At 37.8% G+C, this 27,717-nt stretch overlaps 1 protein-coding gene across 4 annotated transcripts in view; it reads right to left on the reverse strand.

Moving 5' to 3' along the window:
• Nucleotides 1-27,717, reverse strand: part of L3MBTL4 (L3MBTL histone methyl-lysine binding protein 4) — a 359,374-nt gene that overhangs the window by 84,827 nt on the left and 246,830 nt on the right. For all 4 annotated transcript variants that reach the window (XM_040479355.1, XM_040479359.1, XM_040479357.1 and 1 more), the window contains one exon: nucleotides 22,026-22,096. In XM_040479355.1, coding sequence (XP_040335289.1) covers nucleotides 22,026-22,096 — 71 coding nt within the window. The remainder of the gene's footprint in view (nucleotides 1-22,025; nucleotides 22,097-27,717) is intronic.

A 27,717-nucleotide genomic window follows, 5' to 3' on the forward strand; every position in this document is an offset into this window, starting at 1 on the left:
GTTTTCAGAAGATGGCAGTTGACATATATTGGATCAATATATTGTATTAATCAATATGCTGGATTACAATAAATATGAATCAGTGCCTGCTCCCTGCCAGATACTAGTCACAGTAAACAACAGGGCTTACTGTACTTTATATGCCTCTTGTGGTATAATAAATATCAGTTTCCAGACATTTAAGCAAATGGCAAAAAAAGGTCAAATATCCTTGTTTGCAGCTGAAAGGGCAGTGAGTTACAAAATTCATATGTATTTTTTCCCATCTAACTGTCTGTGGTAGCAGAGAGAGTCTTGGTTTAAGTTTTGCAAATAGCTGGCTCTTACTTTGCCAATGGTGAAGAATTTTCTGTTTCAAGATTCAGTGAGTAAGTAGGCTAATGGGCATAAAGAATTCTGACATTGTTAGTTTTTAGAGAAAGAACAAGTCAACAAACTGGAAAATGTACCGCAATGGCCTGAAATTGGGCTATGCAAATTGAATGCCACAGATCTCTAAACTACAGTGCGCACTAGATGGTCAGGCAGAATCCATTTACAACTCACAGAATTCCAATAGAATGTTCTGTCAACTTATTCTCTCCACAACAAATTGAATATCTGGAAGAACAAGTCCAGCGTTTGAACATGTGATTATTACCCTGCTCTTGTTTCTTATGTCTTCCTATTTTTAAGTGGTAGAGGGAGATGTCTCACAGATTTCCAGCCGGTGTTGGCTCTTTAAAATGTGTTAGACTGAGGGGCGCCTGGGTGGTTCGGTTGGTTAAATGTCTGACTTTGGCTCAGGTCATCATCTCACAGTTTGTGGGTTCGAGCCCCACGTTGAGGTGTCTGCCGTCAGTGCGGAGCCTGCTTTGGAACCTCTTGTCTCCCTCTTTCACTGCCCTCCCCCTTCAAAAATAAATAAATAAATAAATAAATAAATAAATAAATAAATAAACAAACATTAAAACATATACATACAATGCTGAGATAATTAAGACATTTGTAATCTATGTGGATTAGTAAAACAACTGCTTGCATAGCTGAAATATAAATTCAATAAGGCAATAAATACTCTATAGAGAAAGGCGCAAGGGACTTGGCTCCAGAAACGCTACAAATTTCATTCAGTACTGAGTGTTCACTGCAGGACTGGCGTGAGGCCAGGCTCAGAAGAGACAGAAATAAGCAAAGATTCCCGGCCTACGAGCTCACGGTCCAGAGGGCACACCTCAATGATGTCTACACGCTATGTACAATATGGGCAGATGAACTCACTGTTATCTGAGAGGTCACTGAAGGAGGAATCATGGCATGCAAATGTCATTGCGGAGTCCAACTCACCGGGCCCAGTGAAGCTCTGTACTCCTCACATGTCCTGCCAGTGTGACTGGGGCTGCTGGCAGGCACCGCGTCTGCTTCTTTCCCTTCCTTGCAGATAGGCTCTCGGTGCTCTCGTGAGCTTGCCTATTTAGTGACAACATCTTTCCCACAGAAGCCTCTCACAAACCCATCTTTACAGCATCACGCGTGTTAGTGTGGAGCAATGGGCTGAATGAATGGCCCCTGAGCTGGCCTGAGTCTTCATGTTGATCTTTTTGGCGAACAGACTGATGCACACGTCACCGTCGCTCTAGCCCCTGTAAGCGTCTGCTCTTGTTAGGAGGTGAACGGGGTGGTGGCCCAGGGTGTAGGCTCTACAGTAAGACCTGGGTTCAAACCCTGGCTCCATCATCTTTAACAGCGGGACCAAGGGTACACGATGTAATTCCTGTACCTTGGTTTCCTCTCGGTAAAACAGGGTGAAAAGCAGTACCCTCAACATCAGATTAAGACTATCATATCAGATCATTGAAATAAATAACACACACGGTACTCATACTGTCAGCTCATGGAAACACTCAGCAAATGTCCTTCTTTTCTCCCCTTGCCCTCTGCCTCTGCGCTTCCCTTGATGTCCACTTCATGTGTCCGTACCCTTCAGAAGTGGACCCCGTGTCACTCCCTCAGAGAAGCCTCTCTGACCCTCTGGCACCCCATGCTGCTCTTTCCGGGCACTTACTTCAGCTGTAACCTTCCCCGGCTTGGTGTCAGTCACTCTCACCAGACGGTGGGCTCCATGACAGCTGAGACCAGCTTTGCTCTTGTTCACTGTGGTCTCCGCCATGCCTAGAATAATGCTGGGTATGTAGAAAATATGTGTTGAATGGCCACATGAACACATGGATTCTGCCACCACAAAAATGGTTCTGTGGAAGTGCCTCAGGGCCCTTGCCTGGTTAGGGGGCAGCACCAAGTGGGTGGGCTTCCCTCTTTCCCCTCCTAGGAGTTCAGCTTTTATGTGTTTACTTCTAGATTACTCTATGACTCCACTGGAAGACACAAAATAGACTTTGAAACCTAGTTGTTTTTAAAACTCTTTCCAAGAACTTAGTACCTTTTACCTGAGGAATCTGTGAGACATTATGATTAGACACTTCCGTGCTCTCTGGTGTTGAAGAAGCAACTCAAATTGCACATCTCTCTTATTTTTGGTGAATGGTTATACCACCCCAATATATATGTAAAAGAGGAACCATTTTGCCTACTACAACCTCTCTAAGGAATTTTCTAGAAGTATTTAAGGAGGTTTTAACCTTAGGTGGAATGGAACCCCCAAAGAAGATTTATAACATTTTGTCATTCATTCCAAGATTAATTTGTACTGATTAATGACATCTGGTATTAGCATATTCATTTCACTTATACACGTACTTCTCAAATCACAAGGCTTAAGAGTTATTAAGCACCGGATACAGGTGTAGGATTCTAAGCAGCTCAATCCAGATTGCCATGAGCACCAAGATCATTGCTTGAGTAGGTATATTTGAAAATAAGATTTCTTTGATAGTATGTTCAAGATGTGGTATGTTCAAGATGTATCAAGATGTTCTTTGATAGTATGTTCAAGATTTCTTTGATAGTATGTTCAAGAATTCCTTTTAGGGGAGTGATTTAGAAAGATTTTCAGGGAGCGGTCTTAATGTTAAGGTAAAACAGTAAAACAATCCAAACAAAGATTATCGGAAAAACTTATCCTCCAACCCCTGAATTCAAAGAAGTAAAAAAAATTAATCTTTTGATATAAACATAAGAAACACAAAGAAACATATAACCGACATCCCCTGCAATTTAGCCAAATGCAACCCATCAAGTGACAGATGTCCCAAGAGGGTTGTCCAATGCCACAGAAAAAGTTAGTGACTGAACTCAGAGTCTCAGATCCTCAGGGAAGGATCTCTTCACTATACGTCAGGATATATGTGTGAAATCCAGATGACTAAACTTTTAATCTTAGTCTCTTCTCTGTATACAGTAGACTTGTGTTTCTTTTTTATTTTTTTTAAATGTTTAATGTTTTTTTTTTAATTTTTGAGACAGCAAGAGTGAGAGACAGAGTGTGAGCGAGGGAGGGGCAGAGAGAGAGAGAGAGAGGGAGACACAGAATCTGAATCAGGCTCTAGGCTCCAAGCTGTCAGCACGGAGCCCGATGCGGGGCTTGAACTCACAAACCATGAGATCATGACCTGAGCCAAAGTCGGATGCTTAACCAACGGAGCCACCCAGGAGCCCCGTGTTTATGAACTGTGGAAGTAATTGCTTCTGCAAGTGGCCAGAAGGCGATTATCGAAAGGTGAGCTTACCAGCAAGGCTGAAAACACATCCGTGTTTCAGGAAAGCATTGGTTACCTCTATTGTGTGTGAAAGCATGGCTTTGGGTAGATTTGTTTGTATTTCTTTAAAATAAAAAGGATGTGGGCTACAAAATTTATTAATGGTAAGACAGCAATTCTGTCATCTCCAAGGAGAAATTTCTGACCAAGCGGAAAGACATTTTTGTAAGGAAACGACTGTCAACAAGCAGAGTAAGAATGCAAGAGTCACTCAAATGGCTTTTGACACAGACTTCAATGCCAATCTATTCCACGCAAAACAAAATCTCCCACGTTTCTGTGGAAGAAGTTTGCTTTTATGTTTATGTGAGGACTTAGCAAGGGTCAGAGAGGAAGCAAAACCACAAGAGTACACGCACTCCTGGGGGCCCAGCTGGGCATGAAGTGCCCGTCAGGAGGTTCAGGTGAAGGCGTTATTTATCCACCTCTGATGAACATATAGAGAAATGTTTGACTATTGGTCATACTCTTACATATACAGTGCTTTGTTTTTAATGCCCTTTCATATTAATTCTCCTTTGATCTGGTCAGCTACCACTTTGAGAGGTAGAGAGATGCTTTCCATCTGACAAATGAGGAAGCCAGGGCTCCCAGTCTGAATGTTTTAGCCACATCACGCAGTGAGTTTGTAGCTCAGCTTAAAGTCAATTCTCCAGTGTTCCGTCTAATGACACCTTCCACGGAGGCGCACAGCCTGGCAGCTCCAGGAGCGGTGCACTACAGGGAAGAGCCTTGGACTCCCGAGGAAAACCGAACCTAACTCTGTCGTTTACCAGCTGTGTGACCTTGGACAGGTCACGCATACGGACTCTCAACCGTGTGAACAGTAAGTAAAATGGTAACCACAATCCTTTAGAGCACAAAAGGGCCAATAAACACGCATCCGCTATAATATGAGAAGCGAGTGCCAGATGATTACCATCACAGGGAACATATTAAGGAGACAGCTATTATTTGATGCCACTGCCAGAAATGTTTTTTTTTTAAGAGTGTTCCTTTCAAAATTATAGAACAAAAACCAGGCAAAGTATTTGAATGAAAATCTCTGACCACTGGGGAAAGTTTTTTTTGAAAGCCTTATCTTTCTAAAGGGAAATTAAAGAAAATAAAAGTTGATCATGGTAGCTACATCTAGAATAACTCAGGAATCCTGCCTTCTGTATTTTTTTAGTTTAGTTTGCAGTTTTCTTAAATGCTTTCTATTTTATTATTTACTTTTTGTGGTTATTTTATAATCTGACTTTCTGCACATGAGAATCACTGATGTCTTAGCAGTCAAAATCTGAAGGAAAACGGCATCATCTGAAATTATTCAAGGCAAAGAAAACAAATCAATAAAGGAAAGCATTAGAAAACAGTGAATGAGGGAAAAGCATGTAAATAAAAGAAGAAACTGTTGTCTTTGCTAATAAATAAAGTCTACGACATAAATGATACAGGATGTACCCCCACAGGGCAACGGTAACTATGGCAACAAGGAGAGAGGCAATGTACTCAGTGTGACTCAACCAAATACCTAATTGATATACTAAGCATATTCAGGTATATTTTCATATGGTACTGAAGTAATATATATGCCCCTCATTTCTGTAAACTTATTCATTTTAACAGCTATTCCTTTAATTTATAAAGAGGTGAAAACTCCTTGTATTTCTCAACTTATATAATAGATCAGCCTTTTGAGAAAACAACCGAGTATACTGGGGTCAGCAACAACACTCTCCTTTTCTACTGCTCAGTAATGATTTCTAGGTCCAAAGAATTTCAGTTCAGAAATCTAGCATGACGACTGTCCAAAGATACAGCGAAGGATCATTTACATTTATTCAAGATATTGAATCCTGATTCTCTGTTTAGACACAGGATGCTTGGCCTCACAGTTTATGTCTTCTCTCTCAGCAATCATGGGATGTCACAACAGCAGTAGAAGAAGCTTAGGTAGAGAAACCCAGGACAACATTTGAGTAAAGGGCTTTTAAGAAAAGGAATTCCCCTGCCTCATTCCCTCAATCGTTCCAGCTTCGTGAACATTCTGTCCTCTCTAACCTTTCTGCTGTATCCTTTAGAACAAGCCCTGAGCTCTTATTGACTGTATCCTTATGGAGTATAAATCCCAAGGTTAGAAAACTTTTTCTTATAAAACAAGCATGTTCTCTCCAAGGAAGACTGTATATCAGGGCAGTTTTGTTTGGTTTTGTTTCAAACCCTTGGTACCTGTCATCAAGGCAAAAAAGTGTCTCACAACATCAACTGGTTGGAGAGATTTGGGGGCTTTCTTTCTTTGACCCCCAATATACTTGAAAGGTAAAGCTTCTTTGCTGCACCTGGGAATATTTCCCTTTGGCACTGAAATTACAGACAAGGGAGACAGGCCTGTAAATGCCCTGGGACAACTGGCGAATAGAGGAGACAAATGGTTTTGTTTTGGGGCCATCCACTGCACCCAGAAACACCCACACGATTCTTACACGTTCACAGAATATGAGAAGGGAATGTCCATATCCTTCAAATCTGACACTGGGAAGAAGCTGAAGTTATTAGAATTCCCCATCACCTTGTCTGGGATGACAAGCCTAGAATCCAAGAACCTAGGAATCCCATTTTGGCCCTGGTGAAAGAATACCGTGCAGCGTTGGGATGCAAGCTGTGATTCTATTCCAGAAAACAAGGCCTGTCTCTCTGGTTGTCTCTGGGTTGTCCACTCTTCCACAAATCTGGACAGTAAACAACAGGAGGCCCCTCAGCTTGACCACCGGGATCTGCTCACTCTCTCCTAACAAGGTTCCAGGGCCCAGCAGAGCAGGCAGGAGAGACTTGGGTAGGTAAAGCTGTGCTCTCCGATCACCGGGGACGGTGTGGTGTCAGCATGGGGAAGAGGATGTGTCAGAGAAGATTCCAGTTCGAGACGGTTATTTTTGGAATACTCTGAGGAAGCGTATGGGAGGGCTGCCCACATTGCACCAGACTTGGTGCTGCGGAATTGAGTTTTTAGAGTTGTCAGTCCCTCAAGCCTTATGACTAAAAATAAGTATCTACTTATTAAAGCAGATTTATTTTTACTCAGACTTTTTTTTTTAATTCTTGCACTATAACTTTTCTCCACATTTGGATTTTCAAAATATTTTGTCAATAATGCTTATGTGTGCAAAACCCATAAGCTATAATCTATATCTAGAGTCCATCAAGAAAAAAAAACTGGCTTTCTCATTTTCATGTGTTTCGGGAATTTGACAGGAAGAGTGTTCTAGAAAAGAAGGGTGAAGGGAGTTTTTAGAAAGATAATATAGAACATATTAAAAAGACAAGCTAAAGAAAAAAAAAAAACAAAAAACAAAAAGCTCAGGCTATCTTACAAAGAAGGCTAAGAGGCATCCAGACCCTTCCACTTACTTCCAAGGATTTTCTTCCTGCTTTGAGCCTCATTGGCGGCTATGCTGATGCTACCAGCAGGCCCAAGGGTGTAGGTGTTTCAGAACATCTGGCAGAGAAACAAACTTGATCATTCAAATCTCAGCACCTCCAAAATCTCTAGTTCAACACCTCTAGTCTCAGCTGGTCTCTGAATTGGGACACAGTGCTCTGCTACTTATTTTTTTAAGCAAAGTTAAGGCTAATAGCTCTCCTTTTAAATGAGAAACTTTTATTACATTCTATTCTACCTTGAAAGCTCTTATTACTAATATTTTAACTTACATCAAAAGTAGCAGACTGCCTGCATGAGAGTTTATCAAGAACAGATGCAGTATCAGGGCACCTGGGTGGTTCAGTCAATCGAGCGTCAGACTCTTGATCTCCGCTCGGGTCATGATCTCACGGTTTGTGAGTTCGAGCCCTGTGTGGGGCTCTGCACTGATAGCGTGGAGCCTGCTTGGGATTCTCTCCCTCTGCCCCTCCCCTGCTCGCCGAATAAACTTAAAAAAAAAAAAAAAAGAAAAAACAGATGCAGTATCCACACTCCATAAGAACCGGCGCATAATGTACAGCACTACAGATGTTTGTGATGGCTGTAAACATTTTTCTAGACTGAAATTGAGAATACTCATTACATATGTTTATTATACCTTCAGTTTCCTTTCACTTAATTCTCAGAATGTCCTCCTTTCACTTAATTGTGGGTACCAAGCTCTTGCCCTTAGAATCACCTTTCAGCCAACTGCAAAAAATCCCTACCTCTCCCCAGTAAATCCACCTTGCTCTATCCCTCTGTCTGCCCACATCACACAAAGTACTGCTGGGTCATTACAAATATACTAAATACTTACAATCACATTAAAAAAAATTAGTGCTTTGTTTTTTAGAGCAGTTTTGGGTTTATAGAAAAGTTGAGCAGACAGTATGGAGGGTTCCTGAAGTCCCCCTCTCTTCCCCAACTCCCCAGTTTCCTATTTGTAATATCGTGCATTAGTGTGGTACTTATCCTGCCAGTGATAAACCAATATTGAAACATTATTATTAGGAACTGAAGTCTATAGTTTACATTAGGATCCAGTCTGTGTTATACAGTTCTATGGGTTCTGACAAATCCGTAATGCCATGCATCTATCATGGTGGATAGTTTCACACAGAATAGTTTCACCTCCCTGAAAATTCCAAGTTCTCCCTATTCATCTCTTTTTGCCTTTCCCCACCCCAAACTCCCCAAAACTGCCAATTTTTTTGCTGTTTCTACAGCTTTGTCTCTTATAGACTATTGTATAGCCGAAATCATAGAGTATGTAGTCTTTTCAGATTGGCTTCTTTCACTTAGCAATATGCATTTTTGGAACTCATTTCTTTTTAATGCTGAGTAATATTCCACTGTATGGATGTACCACAGTTTGTTTATCCTTTCACTTACTGAAGGACATCTTCGTTGCTTTTAGATTTTAGTGATTAGGACTAAATCTTCTATAAAAATTTGTGTGTAGGTTTTTTTAAGTTTATTTATGTTGAGAGAGAGAGAGAGAGAGAGAGAGAGAGAGAGAGAGACAGCATGCATGTGAGCAGGGGAGGGGTGGGGGAGGAGAGAATCCCAAGTGGAATCAGTACAGAACCCAACGAGGGGCTCAATCTCACAAACCATGGAATCATGACCTGAGACAAAATCAAGAGTCAAACACTTAAAACAACTGAACCACTTATTTGGACATGAGTTTCAAACTTATTTGAGTAAATACCTAGGAATAGGAATGCTGGATTACATGGGAATTCTGTGTTTCGTTTTAGAAAGTAAGTGCCAGACTCTTCCAAAGCAGCCATACTGTTTTGCGTTCTTGCCAGCAAAGAATGACAGTTCCTGTTGCACCACGTCCTCACCGGTTTGGGGGAATTTCAGCCGTTCTAATAGGCGTGGGGGGGTATTGTATGGTTGTAATTTGCAGTTCCCTGATGACATAGGATGTTGAGCATCTTTTCATGTGTCTATTTGCCATCTAGGCCTGCTGATGTGTCTGTTGATATCTTTGTCCTCTTAAAAAGTGGGTTGTCTTCTTATGGCTAGTTTTCAACAGTTGTTTGTATGTTTTGGACACAAGTCTTTTATAAGATATGTTTTCCAAATATTTTCTCCCCAGTCTGTGGCTTGTCTTTTCATTTGCTTGATAGTGTCTTTCACAGAAGTTTTTAGTTTTAATGGAGTCCAGCTTATCAAGTTTCTCTTTTATGGATTGTGCCTTTGGTGTCGTATTTAAGAACCCACTGTCAAACACAATGTCATCTATTTTGTCTTACATAATCTTCTAGAAGTTGTATAGTTCTGTGTCTTATGTTTAGATCTATGATCCATTTAGAATTTGTTGCCCTTGTGACATTTTTTCTCTTTTGTCTTCTCCCTCTCTTCCTCCCTTCTCTGATTTTAATCGAGCATTTTATATCATTTGATTTTCTCTCCTTCCTTGGCATATTAAACTTTCTTTAAAATTTTATTCATTTCATTTATCCATAAGTTGGAATCATCCAATACATTGCTGTTATGATTATTTTGAAAAGCACTTGAACCAACTGATTTATTAGATCAACTGAGAATATGAAAAATAGATTTTAATCTTACCTCTATTTGTTCCTTCTTTAATGCTCTTTCTTAATGTAGGTCTGACTTTCTGACCCTTATCATTTTCTTTTTCTCTGAAGAACTTCTTTTAACATTTCTTTCAAGGCAGGTCTACTGTGACAAATCCCCTCAGTTTTTCTCATCTGAGAAAGTATTTATTCCTCCTTCACTTTTGAAGGATAACTTCACTGTGCACAAAATTGTTCATTGTGGGTTTTATTTTCTTTAAAAAAAGTTTAAATGTTTTTAAATATTTCAGTCCACTCTCCTTTTGCTTAGATGGCTAGTCCAATCTAAAGAAAGTCCAATGTAACTTTTCTCATTGCTCTTCTACAGGTTTTTTTTTAATCTGTCTTCTTTCAAGATTTTCTCGTCTTTGATTTTTTTGTAACTAAAATATGATATAGCTAGGTATAGAATTTTTCATATTCATCCTTAGTGGGTTTTGTGTGTGTGTGTGTGTGCTTCCTGGATCTGGGGTTTTGGTGTCTGTCATTGATTTTGGAAAATTCTCAGCCATTCTTATTTCAAATATTTCTTCTGCTCCTTTTTATCTTTCTTCAGATCTTCCCATTACATGTATTTTTCACTCTTTGTAATTGTTCCACAGTTTTGGATATTCTGTAGCATCTTTTTTTCATTTCTTTTTCACTTTGTTTTTCAGTTTGGCAAGTTCTACTGACAGCTTCAAGTTCACTGACCCTTTCATTGGGCATATCCAAGCTAAAGATGAGCCTGTCAAAGGCATTCTTCATTTTTCTTATAGTATTTTTGATTTCTGGCATTTCCTGTTGATTCCTTTTTAGAGTTTCCATTTCTCTGCTTATAATACCCATCTATTCTCTCACGTCCTCTTTTCTTCCATTAGAGTTCTCATCACAGTTACATAATTACATAGCTGTATCATGGTTAAGTCCCCAGTCTGACAATTCCAAAATGCCTGCCATATCTGAGACTGGTTCTGATGCTTGCTTTATCTCTTCAGTCTGTAGTGGGTTTGCTTGTTTGTTTTGCCTCTCAGCATGCTTTGCAGTTTTTGCTGAAAGCCAGACATGATGTATCAGGTAATAGGAACTTAGGTGAAAGGTCTTTGGTGTGAGATTTTATGTTAAAACAGCTAGCAGTTAGGCTATTCATGCTTCCCTGTAGATGTTAGAGGCTTCAACTTCCTCTAGTTGTCCTCTTTCTTTCTCTTTGTCTTTGGATTTCCCTAGAAACTCCTTCAGCAGAGTCTGTGTCTCAGAGTTGTCAGTTATAAATCTACTGTTATTATATTGGAGCCCTGTTGATGTGGTGGTCAATGTATTGATGGGGAAAATGTTCTAGAGTCTTATGATTAAACCTGTTTTTTGTTTTTGATTTTTTGTTTTGTTTTGTTTTGTTAGTGGGTTTGAGTCCCTGTGGCCTTAAGAAGAGTTTCTTAGCCTTTTTGATTTCCCTTCCAGTATGTATGACACATAGCTAGAGGGGATTGGAGCTGTCTAATTGCTTTTCCCACAGGACACATAAACCAGTGGCAAAACAGTTCCCCTTGAGGGCAGGACCTCCACTCTCTGACAGATCTGAAAGAACTGTTGATTTTCAGTTTGTTCAGCTTCTTTCTTGTTGTGAGGACTAGAGTGATGACTTCCACATCAGAACTGAAGCCATCAATTTGCTTTTTGCCTGTGATGATTCCCATGGGCAAATAATGTCATCAAGAAGGTTGTGGTAGTCTCTTCTTTCCTCAGATCCCTGTGTGAGCAAACCCACAGGGCATGAACCCCAAGAAGGCCCTTAAAATTCAGGGTAAAATTCAGCTCACAGAATACACAAAGTGTAACCACTGATAATTGTCTATGTTTCTGTCTCTTTCTTTTAAGTAGGTTTCACTCCCAGCATGGACGTAAATGCAGGGCTCGAACTCGTGACCCTGAGATCAAGACCGTGAGATCAAGAGCTAAGCCAAGATCAAGAGTTGGATGCTTAACTAACTGAGCCACCCAGTTGATTTTCTATGTATCCTTTACCTAGGCTGAAAATGACAAAATATATTTTCACCAAATTTAAAGAGTATGTTAATGATAGTCTCTAACCTAATGAAGAAATTATGCAGTAAGCATGCAAATCATTGTTGGGGATCACAGGGCACTTCCAAACTCTGAGCAGCCACTGTCTGTGGAACTGCAACTTGGGTTATTGCTGGTCTGGAGGATCATGCCACACAGACTAAGACAGAAGCTTGGACAGACAGAACACTAATTTTGAACATGAGCTTCAAAGAACCAACCTCCCCAACCAAAAATCCAGAGCCTACATATATATCAATTTGCTATCAGGCTCCTTCTCTCACCGATACTCTATGTAGCATGCACCTGTGTAAGTAGAAACAACTTACTCATTCAGTGGTGGTTAAAGATCTGTAGGTACATACAGGAACAACTACTTTTGTGATGTATTGCAAAACCGAGCCCTTCAGACAGACTTGCATTGTAATTCCATGAATTAAAAATTCCTGGGAAACTGACCCACAGAGGCTGTGCAGAGGCTTTTAATGGGTGTATAAAACTAGTGAGTTTTGTTAACTCTGAGTCACCTTCCAAAGAGAGCTAGGTGAACTAAAAAGATGTCTAAGATCTGAATCTTTTAAACCCATGGGGAAGGTCCACAGGTTGTGGCTTTCTGGTACACTGCTTAAATCTCTGTTTTCATTCCTGGTTCTCTAGTTGTGGTTTTCCTTCTTCCTGTTAGGGTGATGATCTTTGTCTCCTTGCTCTTGTCTTCCTCATTTTCTCCAGACTTTGACTTCTAATGATATTTCAACACTGGCTTTCTTCCAGTAGGTTCAGATTTCTCTGGAATGTGGTGGCCTTCAGCTCTAGGTATGAAGGGAGTCTTGGACACACACGTAGTATCAGTGATGGTAGAGCTTTTATTTTTATGTATTTTTTTAAGTTTATTTATTTACTTTGAGAGACACTGTGTGTGAATAAGTGGGGGAGGGGCAGAGAGAGAGAAAGAGAGAATCCCAAGTCCCAACATGGGGTTCAATCTCACAAACCATGAGATCATGACCTGAGGTGAAATCAAGAGTCAGAAGCTTAACGGACTGAGCCACCAAAGGCCCTGTCAGAGGTTTTAAGTTTCAAATATATGACAGTACTTCCTATATGAAGAGTGTATTCAAATTAGTATGAAAATAAGATGGGTTATTTTTTAAATGGTATTGAAATAATTCAGAAAAACAACAAGCTGGTATATTACATTAATCCTTACATAAAAATAAGTTCCATATAGCATACAGATTTGCATGTTAAAAAAAACAAGGCCACAGCTTTTTCTTTTCATACATAGTTGTATGACCTTAATTTGGAATAAGAATGAGATGAAGACTAGAAACCATGATAGAAAAAAAATGATAAATCAGACTGCATGAAAATTCATTTTTAGTTAAAAAACGAAAAAGTATACAAGGTGGGAGCACAAGATGGGAGTATATACAAAAATTATTAGTAAGGTCTATAACAGACAATGAATAATTGGTATCCATAATACATTAAGCTAGCTTCAGATCTGCAATAATGGCATAAGCAAGAATAAAATGCACAAAGGACAGGAACAAGCAACAGTCATTACTTGCAAGGGCAGAATGAAGTAATTACTCTTATATGTTATTAGGAGAGTATATGGCTACAGACACTTTAAAGGTAGGCTGACAGGAACACTTACAATTTATAATTGCACACTTCTGATCAAACAATTTCACTTTCAGATATTAATCCTATAAAAACATTCCTGAAAATGCCCACATATAACTGTATGAGTATTTACCGTATCTTTATTTTAAACGTAAAAGCTGAAAAGAATAAAAATGTGCATGAATGAGCATTTAATTAAATAAATGATGGTAGAATCACCCAGTGAGATTTTGTGGCTATTAAGTAAGAATATGGCAGGAATCCCACTCCCACTTATGATGGAGTAGTTATAGTAGATCAACTCTCCTAGGAAGGACAATAAGAAAAGCAGGCCCACAGATGATTCATATTGGTATGAGAAGGCACAGAATTAATAATTGTGACTAAGGTGTTTAAGAAATTAGATGGCAGAATTTTATTCAAGAATTATAATCCATGTAAAAATTATAATGTAAAAATTCCAGAACTGAAAAATGCAAAGAATTAGCTAAAAATTCATTGGATGGAGAGCTGTTTGGAGACTACTGAAGAAAGAGAGAATTAGTGATCTTGAAGAAAGGCTAGTAGAAAAAGTTCAAACTGAAGCATATAGTTCAAAAAGGAAGGAAGATATAGAAAACAGATTATAAGACATATAGACAAGTAATGGTATAATATATTTGTAGATGGAGTCTCAGGAGAAGAGAAAGGAGAGAATGGAGCATAAGCAATATTTGAAGAGATAATGCTCAAGAAAAAACTCAAAGTAATGAAAGCCACATACTCACAGACTAAAGAAGCACTATGAATCCCCCAAAGACAGAGAGAATTACATCTGGGCATCATAATAAAACTTCTGAAAGTCAAAGACAACAACAACAAAAAACCCTACAAGCAGTCAAAGATAAGATACACTCCAAACACATACTCTCTTGAAAGGAGACACAATAAAACCTCAAATGACTTCTTGAGGAAAACCATGGAGGTCAGAAGACAATGGGTCACCATCTTTAAAACCTGAAAAAAAAAATTAACTGCCAATCCAGAATTCTATAACCAGTAAAACTATTCTTCAAAAATTAAGGCGAAAAAAAGGCATTTATGGACAAAGAAAACACATAGCTAGGAGACTCTAAAAGAAATAGAATAAGGAGTCTTTCAGATAGAGGGGAAATGATCCTGTAAAAAAAGACTGATATTATACTTGCTATGATATCTACTAAAAGAACATTAAAAATGCACAACCAAAAAGCCAATATAGAGAAAATGGTATAATAAATTCTTGGTTAATAAAAAATATAGCAAGAAATAAAAAAATAAAAAACTATTAAGAAAAATAGAAAATAACTATTGAAATGATAGCTATGGTAATAACATTACATACAAATATACTAAATATTTCAATTAAAAGACTATTACAATCATATAGATATCAAAGTAAATATCACATGCCACTTACCAGAGACATACTGATATATAAACACTGAGATGAAGATATAAAAGGATGGAAAGACTAACACTAACTATCCAAACACTAACCAGAAAAAACTGATGTGCTAACATTAATACCAGACAGAGTAGACTTTAGGGAATGAAGTACTAGGAGAAATACAGATATATTTCAAATGATGAAAGGGGAAATTTATTAAGAATATATAATAATTCTAAGTTTACATGAACCTAATAGTATAGTCTATATATATATATATATATATATATATATATATATATATATAGTAAAAGGAGAAACCCTTAATTCCATAATCATAGGAGAGGGATTTAACATTTCTCTCAGGAACCAACAGAACAAGCAGCAAACTCTTGTTAACAAGTAGTTAACTCTTCAGTAAAAATAAATATTTAATAACATGATTAACAAACTCATTTTTCAGAATATGTTCTCTGACCACGGTAGAAAAAAGCTAGAAATAAATCAATAAAAGATAAAATCTCCATTTATCTGAAAATGAAGCATTATACATCAACTCATAGGCAAAATAATCCAAAGTGTAAATAAGAAAATAGTTTGAATTAAATGACTATGAAATTTAACAAATCAAAAATTGTTTAATGCAGGAAAGTGATACTTAGATTAATACTAACAGCTCTAAGCACATACATTAATAATAAATGATCTAGGCAATCATCTAAGGAAGTCAGAGAAACAATAATAATAAACCACAAGAAACGTGGAAGCAGGAAGGCTAAAGTATAATAGCAGACATTAATAAAAGAGAAAACAAAGCACAGTAGAAAAAAAAACTGACATAGTCCCAAGTAAGAAATTTATAAAATCTAAAGTACTCAATCTACTAAGGAAATTGAATCTATAATTAAAATTATTGCCATTAAAAAAGTCCAGGCTCAGACAGCTTTTCTGGTGAAGTTATCTAACCAGTTAAGAAAGAAATGTCATGGGGGGCCTGGGTGGCTCAGTCCGTTAAGAAAGAAATGTCACTACTTTTATATAAAGTCTTTGTGGGAATGGAAGAAGAGAACATACTTGCCAATTCATTTTATGAGGTCATCATACTCTTAATACCAAACATAATGAGGTCATTACAACTTCTTTTATGAACATATTTGAAAAAGTCCTTTATAAAATATAAGAAATTCTCACTTGGCATGGTAGTTGAACTATAAAAATGACTGTGTAAGCTGAAAGTGAGCTAAATATAAGGCAAGCTTAATAATCAATGGAAGACTGATTTCTCCGTGACCTTCACAAGTTTTGATCAAAGTATTAAAAATCTTTTATTGTCAATTATAATTGTATAGGGAAATTTAAAAAATAGTACTGGTAATATTTTTTAGTACATTGTGATTTAAAACATTAAAAACATTGAGCTCAAATGTTTTATTTCTTTGTAAAAATTTATCAAGAGTTGAACAATGTTGGCTTTCCTCTTGTCTTATATCTATGATACAGAGCAAGCATCTTTTCTCTGCTTTGGTAAACTGTCATACTATTTCCAAGTTTGAATCAGCTTCCAACGTTTTGTCTTTCACATCTGCAAGGGATTTTTTGTGTGTGTGTGCCAGTGTCACTTCCTGTGGGACATATTCACCTAGTTTGTCCCTGCCATCTTCTCATTTATGTCAGAGAGTTTGTTTTCATTGACTGCCTCTGGCAGTGCAGCTAGAGTCTCTCAAAATGGGAGCAGTGCCAGCATCTCCATGGTTGGCGGTTTTTTCTGTAAATCTGTTTACATTCGATTAGAATTTCACTTCCAATGTTATCACTTTGTTTTTTTTTACTGTACTTTCTTATGTGTTGGCCAGTACTCTTTGGAGTATCTACTTTTATAACATATCATGTGTGTTTATCACTGGGAGCAAGGAAGCAACACAACTAACTACATGCTTTGCTCTCAGTGTGTGAACTAACAGATGTGCTCAGAATAAACATCGAAAGCCTTTGAAAGAAGAGACATTATCAGTCACTGATCATTATGCAGATCTGTTAGTTAGGTAGTGATCTGTGGACTACAGGGCTAGCACCATGTGCAATGACCCACAGTTAACGCACTGTGGTAACTGAAATCTGAATTGTGTTTTTAGGGGATTGGAGTTATTCACTTAAACCATGATAACTGAAATTCATTGCTTATTCTGCAAAATGAGGTCTACCTGTATTGGCAAAGAAATATTGGTTCTATGTTTTGATCTGAGTGCTGGTACATAAATATTCATTGATTGAAATTCATTGACTAATACTTATGTAGTTTAATACTTTTCCAAGTATATGATTAACTTCAATAAGAAATTTCCTGAGGAATCATTATAACTCACCATATTAAGAAGAATAAAGAGAAAAATCATGTGATCATCCAAATAGATGCAGAAAAACATTTGATAAAATTCAATATCTATTCATAAAAATAAAAGCACAAACGAAAAAAAGGAGGCAATTTTCTCAACTTATTAAAGGGCACAAAACTACAGCAAACATTGTACTTTATAGTATACTTCTGAATGCTTTCCTCTTGAGCCTGGGAATGAAACAAAGATGCCTTGCTATCATGTATCTACTCCACATTATACTGGAGGTCCTGGCTCTGAGAAACTGTCTAACATTATGGAAAACTATCAAAAAATGCCTAATTAAATGGAAGGATATACCATACTCATGAATTATACAATGCCAATTCACCGGAAATTATCTGTAGATTCACTGCAACTCTAGTCAAAATCAGAATATGTTGTTTGGCTTGTGTGTGTGTGTGTGTGTGTGTGTGTGTGTGTGTGTGTGTTTGTGTGTACAAAGACAAGCTCTTCAGTATGTGGAAGAACAAGAATAGCCAGGCAATCTCAAAGAAAAAGAATAAAATTGTAGAAGTGGCATTTTTAGCTATCAAGATCTATTATATAGATTTAAAAAGTTATAATAATTAAACTAGTATGGTATTGGCATGAGAATAGACAAGCCAATGGAACAGAACACAGTTCAGAAACAGACCCATACATACATGGTCACCTGATTTATGAAGGGCAATACGGGAAAGGAAGGTCTTTTTACTAAATGGTGCTGGGTCAACCGAATATTCATGTAGAAAGTGAATACTGGCTCCCATGTGATGCCATGTATAAAAAAAATCAGCTCCAGGTACATTTTTAGATGTAAATACAGATTTGTAATCTGAAAGGTAAAACAATAAAGAATCTAGAATTAAAAAAAAAAACAGCAGAATATCGTTATGAATACGTAATAGGCAAAATTCTTTGAACAGGACACTAGAAGTGCTAACCAAAATGGAAAGGATTAATGGACTCTATTACATTTCGGAACTCCTATTTATCACAAGGTGCCATTAGGAGAGCAAAATGGCAAATCACAGACTGGAGAAGACATTTGCAATATATCTATCCAAGGATGGACTTATTTGCAGACCTAAAGAATTCCTATATATTAATAAGAAAAAGGCAATCTAAAAGACAAATGGGAAAGATATTTCAAAAAGAGGATATTCAAATAGCCAATAAACATGAGAAAGTGTTCAAGTTCATCAGGCCTCAGGGAAATGAAAAGTTAAAAGCATAATTAAACACTACTGCACACCCAAATAAATGGCTAAAATTAGAGACAGAGAAGTACTAACTGCTGGCAAGGACGTGGAGAACCTGCAATTTCTAAACTGTGCTGGGAGAATGCGCTGGTACAACCCTTTGCAAAACTATTCGACACTGGCTCCTAAACGCAAACCCATTCAATTACCCGAAATTTCACTCTTTTTTATGTACGCTACAGAAACGCATGCACATATCCACCAGATCACATACGAGAATGTTCCGAGAAGCACCATTGCTGAGAGGGCAAAACTGAAAGCAACCAACATGAACATGGACAGATGAATTGTGGCATCTTCATAAAACTGAATAATATCCAGTATGGAGAAGAAGCAAACAGGCAAACATGATTTGAATGGATCTCACAAACAGAATGTTAGCAAAAAGAGTCAGACAGACAAGAAAGAATGCATACTCTGTGATTTCAACTAAACAGTGATCAAAACAGGGCCAAAGCAGCAACAGTGATAGAAATCAGAAGAGTGAGTCAGGACCCTGGCAGGAGGTGGTAATTGGACATCAAGAGGTGGGCTTCCATTCAGATTCTATTTCTTGACCCAAATGGTGATTGAATGAGTGTAATTTCTTGTACTTGTCTAAAATTATTACTTAAAAAATAAACAAAAAGAAGAACTTAGCAGGTGTACGTGCACTGATTTAGAAAGGTAGCCATGATACGTTAGCAATGTGGCGGGGGGGGGGGGGGAAAGTCAGTCATTGTTCACCGAAGATGATTCTGTATTGGTAACAAAGTGAGAAGGTGATTATTATATCCAAAATAAATATGTGAGGGATTTATTAACGATTAGCTTTCTTCATGCCTATCTCTTGTATTTTTTGCTTTACGAAATTTTTGGATTTTTTTTTTAAGTAAGCATTACTTACACATTTGAGACCAAAAATAGTAAATAGTTAAAATAAAACCTTTACAGTGAACATTCCACAACAACAAAGATGTCCCCTGGAGTAGTGCAGCGTGGTGGCCCTGACAATGACATGCGTCTATGGTACCCAGTAGCTGAGTTTCAACAGCTCTGGTTCTGGGGCTCTCTCACCTGGCACAAGGCAGATCACTTAGGTGAGCAGGTCCTTTATACTTAACAGAAATGTGCTTTGAGTAGCTTCACTCAATTTGTGTTCAAAGGAGCCCATTTTGTGCGGTTCTCTGTGGAACATTCACTAGCAAAGGTAAAAACCTAAAAGACCACCACACAGAGGCCCAACTCAATTCCAGAGAAGGGGTGTGGTGCAGCAGATACGGCAACGGTATTTTCATGCATTATTTTACTTAACAAAAGGCAGAAAAGAGAACTACCATTTGACACGTCTTAGGTGTAACACCCAATAAGCTTACCTGTACACCTGTAGAGTAGTAAGACAAACTCTAACTTCTGTCAATTTTACTATCAGACATGCTTTTAGATCATCATGTTTTCCTCAACAAATTTATATAACTAATTAAAATGTTCTATCATCCAATTGTACTTTTACACATTATCATGGTAAAGGAAAGAATGTTGTATCTCTAAGCAGTATCCTCGAAAATTATGGTGAGATTTTTTATTTTATCTGCCAAGAATATCTATTGTGAATAAAATGATTTAGAAAACAAAGATGTTTCCAAGTAAAAATTAAAAACCTGCCCAAGATATGAAAAACACAAGTTGGATGTACACATGTACACACAATCTTTAAATATCAAAAGTATACTATTTCCCCTCATAGGAGAAATGGAGAACAAATTTTAACTCACTTTCCTTTAAAAAAAAATACTTCTGATGCATTAAGGGGTTTATTCGTATCTATACTCAGAACAACAACAAAATAACCCAAAAGAACTTGGAATTTATGCTGAGACTTACAGGCTGAAGAAAATTAAAAGGAAAATATTAAATGATCATTTAATGTCACGGCCACACCCTGAACTCTCCCTTTCCTCCCTCCAATGACTTTCATTCAGAGCAACTTCCTCCTTTTTCTTTATAAAGTAACGTTCCTTTCCTTTTTTTTTCTCCAGATTTGCTTGTGGTTTTGCCACAGATCGCTTGTCCCCAATTGCAATTCTTTGCTTTTCCCAAATAAACTCATTTTGCTGGTAAAATAACTGGCTGTTTTATTTTTAAGGTCGACTAAACCTTTTAAAAGTGATGCAGAAAAGAATAAGTACATACTGAACAAGTTAGAAGAGATTTCATCCTTCACATTATGCAAATGCATTTTGCTAGTGATATTTTCTATTTTTATAAGGATGATCCTCATTACTACTTTTACTATGTGAATTACAAAATTGCCTGTGTATCTGTTTTAACAGGAACATATACATAATTACTCTGTGGAGATATTTTCAAAAGTGTCAAAATATGAATTAAAACACTGACACTTTTTTAGAGCTCTTTATACGGTTCCAAAACACATGTTGTTTACAGAATGGAGGCATGGTAAAGTGGATTAGAACATTTGTATGGAGCAGTTTCTAAATGCTCAGACCTGATTATATTACACAGAAATTCTCTGGTTAGGGAGAAATGTGTGGATGCACAAAGAAACCAAAGTAACTCAACTGCCCTCATTTTCTGAGGAAGAGATTCTTCCTCCCTCTTCGGCTGAGATGAAATCAAGAGTCATTATTCCAACCACAGCTGAGTGTGGTCCCTGCCTGAAGTGAATAGGTTAGCTTTGCTCACAGATGTCATAACTCTTTTGTTCAATGGCTGCCAAGTACAGCTTTTTTTTTCTCTTAAGAAAAGCCTAATGGGTAACTGTAGTGGAGATGAGCGCAGTGCTACCAAATTGTGCTAATCTGTTCCACTTTGGGCCAAGTCAGCAGAAAACTCACTAATTTTCTTTTCCTCTGGAAGAGGAACAGATTTCCTACGGTGTTCTGGGAGATACAAACATACAGAAGAACTACTATGGCTGAAGACATAAGAACGCTGATTACAAATTACCAATGTTTTCATCTGATGAGATAAAAACTATTGCACTAAATTAACATAACTAAGGGGAAACTCATTCCTTAGCTTACTACAATAGAACCTCAAAATTATAGGTGAAACTCTGTCTAGAGCAAACCTTAATCAGAAAGAAAGAGAATTAAATGAAGACAGGCAGTTCTTTTTCCTACACTCTAATAATCCTTCAGCTTTTAATGGTTAAACTTTTCCCCCAATAACCTTATTGCCTGTCTTAAATAGGAAGTACATTTCCCAGTCCCCCAACATATACAAATGCCATGAGATACTCCTGATTTCCCTCCCCCATGCCCTCTTGCAGATGGTGAGTGACTCCACCACAGAGACCTTCACTTTGATAGGTTCTGATTTGTCCCATCAGGAGTGAGGACCACAGAAATCACAGTCTAGCCCTTTCACTTTAAAAATGAGGGAATCAAGGTCAGGCTGTAGAAGGAATGGAACCTACTTGCCCGAAGGGTTGGGACTAGAACACAAATCTTCCTCCCCTCTTCAAGTTCGTTCCACTGTTCTCTACTGGAGTGATAAAACCAACCCAGCAAACAAATAAGACATATTTCACACAAAAAAGCATAGTCTGTGTTTTTGCTAGTATTTTCGTTTTTACCTCTGAAGAGATTATCCAAGCCAATATCTTCTTTTCCTTTGATTTTCAAACACTTTGCCTGCTGTACAAGTCTGGGCAGAGAACAGAAATAAAATCTAGATTCATTATCCTGTGAGGTAGGAATAAATCATGACAGCAGCACAAATTTAAATAGAAACCACCGAGTAAACAATAGTGAATTAGCAGGTATCTTGCTGCACACAACCTTGTTAGAATTCTTCTTCCATATAAGATTTTAAAAATATACTTTCCGTCGGAAACCAACTTTGAAGCCTGTAACTTGAAAGCTCTCCCCTCTGCAACCCCCATTCATTCTGTTACAGTAAAAAGTTTCCAAAACTCTCTGGAGAATAATCTCTTCAGACTGTGAGGAGAAGCTAGCAGGGATGGTAGGGGACGGTGTGCTAATAGGTGGGTAAATAATAATTGCTACTTATGATTTTAGCTCTTATTTTGATCAGAAGATTATAGACATTGTACTAAAACAACTGTATAAAGTAATTTACGCAGTTGAATGTCAGTGAATTAATTAACTTTTAAAATGCTCTGGTATGCAGTAAGGACTAATTTTGTAACTTTTCCATCATACAACTTTATTAAAACTTGAAGCTCATGGCTTATAATGAACATGGAAGTTTCTAAAATGAAACTTTTTCCAGCATTGCTAATTACCTAGTAAATTAATTTTAAGTAGAGAGACCCTGAGATAGTTGATTAATTTATCTGCATATATTTATGATTTTAATGAAAATTATAATAGCTTGCTTTGCAAATGTATTTTCCTATTACCTGTATAGCAGCTCTCTCATTTTATCCTCACTGATAAGCTCCTGAGTATTTCTTCAATTTCTGTTTTACGTGAGGACACTGATTCAGGTCCCAAAACCTTACACAGAAACCTAAGCAACTTCTACATAACTCTAGGTAATTTTAGCCACATATCACTTAGATTATCCTTTTTACACTAAGACCTTTTTTAAATCAAAAAATCAAGAAACTGAGAAAGAATTTCTTTTGAAATCCCATCTTTGGACCTTAAAAGGAGGTCTGGTACCCTCAGTGTAGAAAATCTGGGTCCAGGCTCGAGGTTTGTGAGCCAGAGCTCATTTTCAAATCTACCGGTCTCAGCTTCCCAATGTGCAAAATGGAGACTGGGCTTGCCTTAAGGTGTTGGTTCTGAGCAATGAGTGAAACGATGTATTACAAAATAGTCTACAAACTTTTAGGCAGCACAGACACGCATAAAAATGTGAGGAATATTTTCATTAATTCAATATGCTTAATTTTCATTACATTCTGGATATATACAGATCATCAGGATTAATTTACATCCTTGTAAGAAAGAATATTAACAATAGAAAGAGGGCTTAAATTGGAGCAGCGAGCATCTGGTGGAGAAAGCTGGTCAGTGTGGAATGCCAGGGGCACAACATGTGCACTAAATAGCATGGTGCAGTCACTTTGCAAAGAGTAAGATGGAAAAAAGAATAATTTTAGCTCTGTTTATATATTTTGGCAAATATTTGTTTGGGTATATTCCCCCAAACTTGACAAATTTGATGAAACTGAGCTGATTTTCAAGCCATCTTAAAGCATCCCTCTACAATAGATACTGATGAAGATCTTGATTCTAACTTAAAAATTTTGAAAAACAGAAGCTGGTATGCCTTATATAATTTTGATGGGGATTTTAAAAAGCAATTTAAAAATAAATCAAATAAATTTACTGAGTAGTTTAAAAAAAATTCCAGGCACTGCCATTTACCACCAATATATTTCAGTACAGTCTCGCTTTCAAAATTATTACATCACTGGGGAGATAACACCAAGCGAAACCCTGTAATCGGTTCAGGCTCAGTAACATTTCCTGAGGGAGATAGATGCCTTCTAGGGACTCCTCCACTCTTCACTTTGTTCACCCTCACGTCATTCGTGCAAACTCTGAAAGGTGGGGATAGGACTCCTGGTATAAATAAAGGGTCCAAGGCTCAGAGATCTTAAGCTACTTGCCCATCTTGGGCACACAGTGAGTCAATGGTGAAGCCAGAACACAAACTCAAGTCTGTAGACTCCATATCCAGGTTGGATTTGTACTCTGTACATCACCGTCCAATGTTTGCTGAGCATTTACAGAAGGCGTCAAGGAGATGTCACAGACAAAGCAGAAGAAAGGGAGTGTCAATCATGCTCCTGGCAGCTGGAGGGAGAGATGGCCTGGCACTAGGCTAGTGGGGAGTTCTGCGGAGAATGCAGCTGGGTCGGGTCCTGACAGAAGGGAGATGTGCATGACCAACAGCCTTGTAAAATTCTAGAAAATTAGGGTGGGAGAAAAGCAGAAACTGCCGTAGACCGAGCATAAGCAAAATGGGAGGGAGGGTGTTTGCAGGACATGAAGAAACTAATCAACCTATTTGGCTAAAGCACCTGCCCTGTGCAAGGAGCACAAAGAACTAAAAGAACAAGCTAAAGCCAAGTTGTGGAGAGCCCTGCACACTGTTCTCAAGTGTCTGGACTTCACCTTGACGGCAGAGGGAAAAGCGATTGAAGGGCTGCATCTTAAAAGAATCTACTGCATACAGACAGTAGAAACGTTTGCAGATGATTAGGCCAGTAATATGCCAAAGAGTAATTGTTTGTATTTTACCTAAAAAGGTGTCACGATTAAAATCCCCAGGTATTACTATTTCACCGATAATTCTGCTTGAAGCCTAGCCTATACCTTTTATACAGCCTTCATAGTTCCAGGTGCTCCAATCAATCTTCAAAATCTTTTGTTAGTGATACTGCTGTCAGAGCAGTAAATGCCAGGCTACCTGTCTGTCCGTGTATCCCTATGCACTCTAGAGAGGAGGGCACATGACTAAGAGGATTCCTGTTTCTGTTGTTGAGACCTGCCCCTGTTATCTGAAAGGCTCTGCTACCCACTGGTTTTCCATTTGCCTTGTCCTTAGGATTCTGCTACGTCCACTTGGAAAAAGGGACCGCACACTCTCTGACCCTCTTTCTATGCTTCGGCTACATTTAATAAGGCAAGTTAGTGGCTACTGTTTCTGGGTTCAGTAAATGCTAGGCCCTGAACTAGATGCCTAACATGAAGGTAGGTAATATTAATCACATGTGTTGAAAAACACAGAGAGGCTTAGTAGTTGGCCCAAAGTCACACAGTAAACAGCAGAGCCAAAATGGAAAAATCAGAATTTGGATTTAAGTCAGGTTAGTCGTCTAAATGTAGTTAGATGCCTTCCAGAACAGGAGTTGCAAAAGACAGTCCAGGAGTCAAATCCTGCCCATTGTTTCTGTGAATGAAATTTTAGTAGAATGCAGCCCTGCTCATTTGCTACTTAGTGTCCACTGCTGCTTTCACACAACAGTGGTCAAGCTGAGAAACTGTAGAAGAGATCTTAAGGTTCCCAGAGCTTAACATATTTACTACTTGGCCCTTTAGAGAAAAAGTTTGCTGACTCCTGTTCTAGCAGTAAAGGAAAAGGCTCCTAAAGCCAAAAATATACATATAACATGTGATGGATTTACATTACTACTTTTCTCAAAATGGCCTTAATAACTGCAGTAGTTACAACTTAGAGTAGGGCTTGAAAGGCAAATATTGAGCTCTGACTGCTCTTTATTTCTTAGACAAATTGCCCAAGTCCAACAAATATTTCTTTGAGCTTTTCCTAAATGCAGGTGTTGCATTCATCCAAAATGGGGTCTGCCACCAAGAGACTCATAATCTACCGGAGGATACAGATGTGAGCAGTGCCAATTTCCACACAAAGCAGACTGAGGAAAGGGCTACACGAAGAGAGGAAGAAATTGCTTTGGGATCACAAAGTGGGAGGGTATTTCCTGCTTAAAATGTCAGTGAGATCAGAAAAAGCTTTCAGGAGATGAGTTTGCAGAGGGCTCAAACCAAGTTTTACTAAGGGAAGCATCGAGAGAGACACCGCAAAGACATTGGCATGTGGAAAGCAGGCAGGGGAAGAAATCATAGTGGCTGTGGTGTGTGATGAGGTGAGATGTGCAGGCTGGGGACACATTATGAGGACTGCAAAGGCTTTCTACATACGTATTCTTATGTTTATGTGTGTGTACACATGTATGTATATGTTTGTATATGTGAATTTAGTTATAGTAAAGCAAAATAAATCAAGGACTCTGTAAGACTCTATAAACCTAAGAAAGGGTCCATACAGTATGTTTAGTTTATAAGTAAAATGCAATTCAACTTTTAAAAGTATTGCATTATAAAGCATCAATAAATGATCTACATATGAAAATGTTTACTGCAGCACTATTTACAGAGGGAAAATACTGGAAACAACCTGAATACCTGTCAATAGGCGAATGAGCTACGGTACGTCCACACTATGGAATACGATCATTATTAAAAACAATGCACTGAATCCACTTAATATTGCAAATTTTCCATGACACATTGTCAAGTAAATAAAGCATGTTTTAAGCTAGTATCTTTTATTGTCAAACTTCCTCTGAGCCAACAAACAATGGTTTTACGTGGCAGTGCATGAAGGATAGGGCAAATTTGTTTTCCTTTGTAGGCAGACTTAGTTGCTTAAGTCTTTACAACTTTTCCATATAAAAATAAAAGTCTAAGACCAGGTTATTTTTCTTCTGGCCATAAATGCTGACTTATTTACAGGTGCCTTATTCAGACCACCATTATAAACTTGGGATAAAAATACGTGCATATTTTATAAAAGCTAAAGCTTTATTTATTTATTATATTTAATGTCAGGGTCCTTTAAAACTTCCCTTATGTGTTCATGTCAAGAATGCAGTCATGTTTCCCCAACATGATTATACCCTAATCTACCCAGAGTGATACAAGCCAACCTCAAAAGAAACATTAACACAAAATTACTGTACTGTTTTTTAAAAGAGTGAATATCTTTTATTCATATCTGAATACCTGAATATCCATATGTATATAAACACAGAAAAAGTGTAAAAGAGAACATGACTCTTCACACAAGGAGCCTCAGGACACCCATCAGAGTTGAGAAGTGGGGAGTGAGAAATTTTTTTAAAAAACTTCTATATTACCTGAATTACTGTAGTGGGAATTTTGTCATATTTTTATAAGTCTATAAGTTATGCTATCTGACAAGGAAAGGTCTGAACATTATTAATTTTTTAATTTTTATTGTTTTATTTTTACTTCTCTATATTTTCTACTTATAATACATAAGCCTTGTTTTAGTTATGAGAAAAAATCACGTCAAGTGTCCCAACTTTACTATTTACAATGAGTGGAAAATAATTACTTTAAAGCCAAATGAAGTATGTAGATGAGAAAAAAATGCCTGCTGGTGCTTGGGCAACAAAGTCTTGTTTTTCTGGCGTGCAGGAACAGCAGTATTCCTTTATGCAAGGAACCGTGGACTTTTTATTAGCACACGCCGTTCTGCAGCATTTAATTACTAAGAGCCTGGGCCAAGGCAGGATTCCAGAAATCCAGAGATCCACAATAAATTATAAAATGCCTTGTGAGAACCAGCTCAGAGAAATAGTTTTAAAGATCTTTTTAAGGCATACATTGGGTATTTTGTAACATATCAGCAGAAGGGTCAATTTGTTTACAAAACACGAAAGTGCCAAAGGAAGCTAGGCAAGGGGGATCCAACGAGGGCCAAGTCCTTTCACCCCAGCACTGTTTCTGTCCACACCGCTG

The sequence above is a fragment of the Herpailurus yagouaroundi genome, unplaced genomic scaffold (genome assembly GCF_014898765.1).
Source record: "Herpailurus yagouaroundi ecotype Mexico unplaced genomic scaffold, PumYag 142, whole genome shotgun sequence".
NCBI classification, from domain to species: domain Eukaryota; kingdom Metazoa; phylum Chordata; class Mammalia; order Carnivora; family Felidae; genus Herpailurus; species Herpailurus yagouaroundi.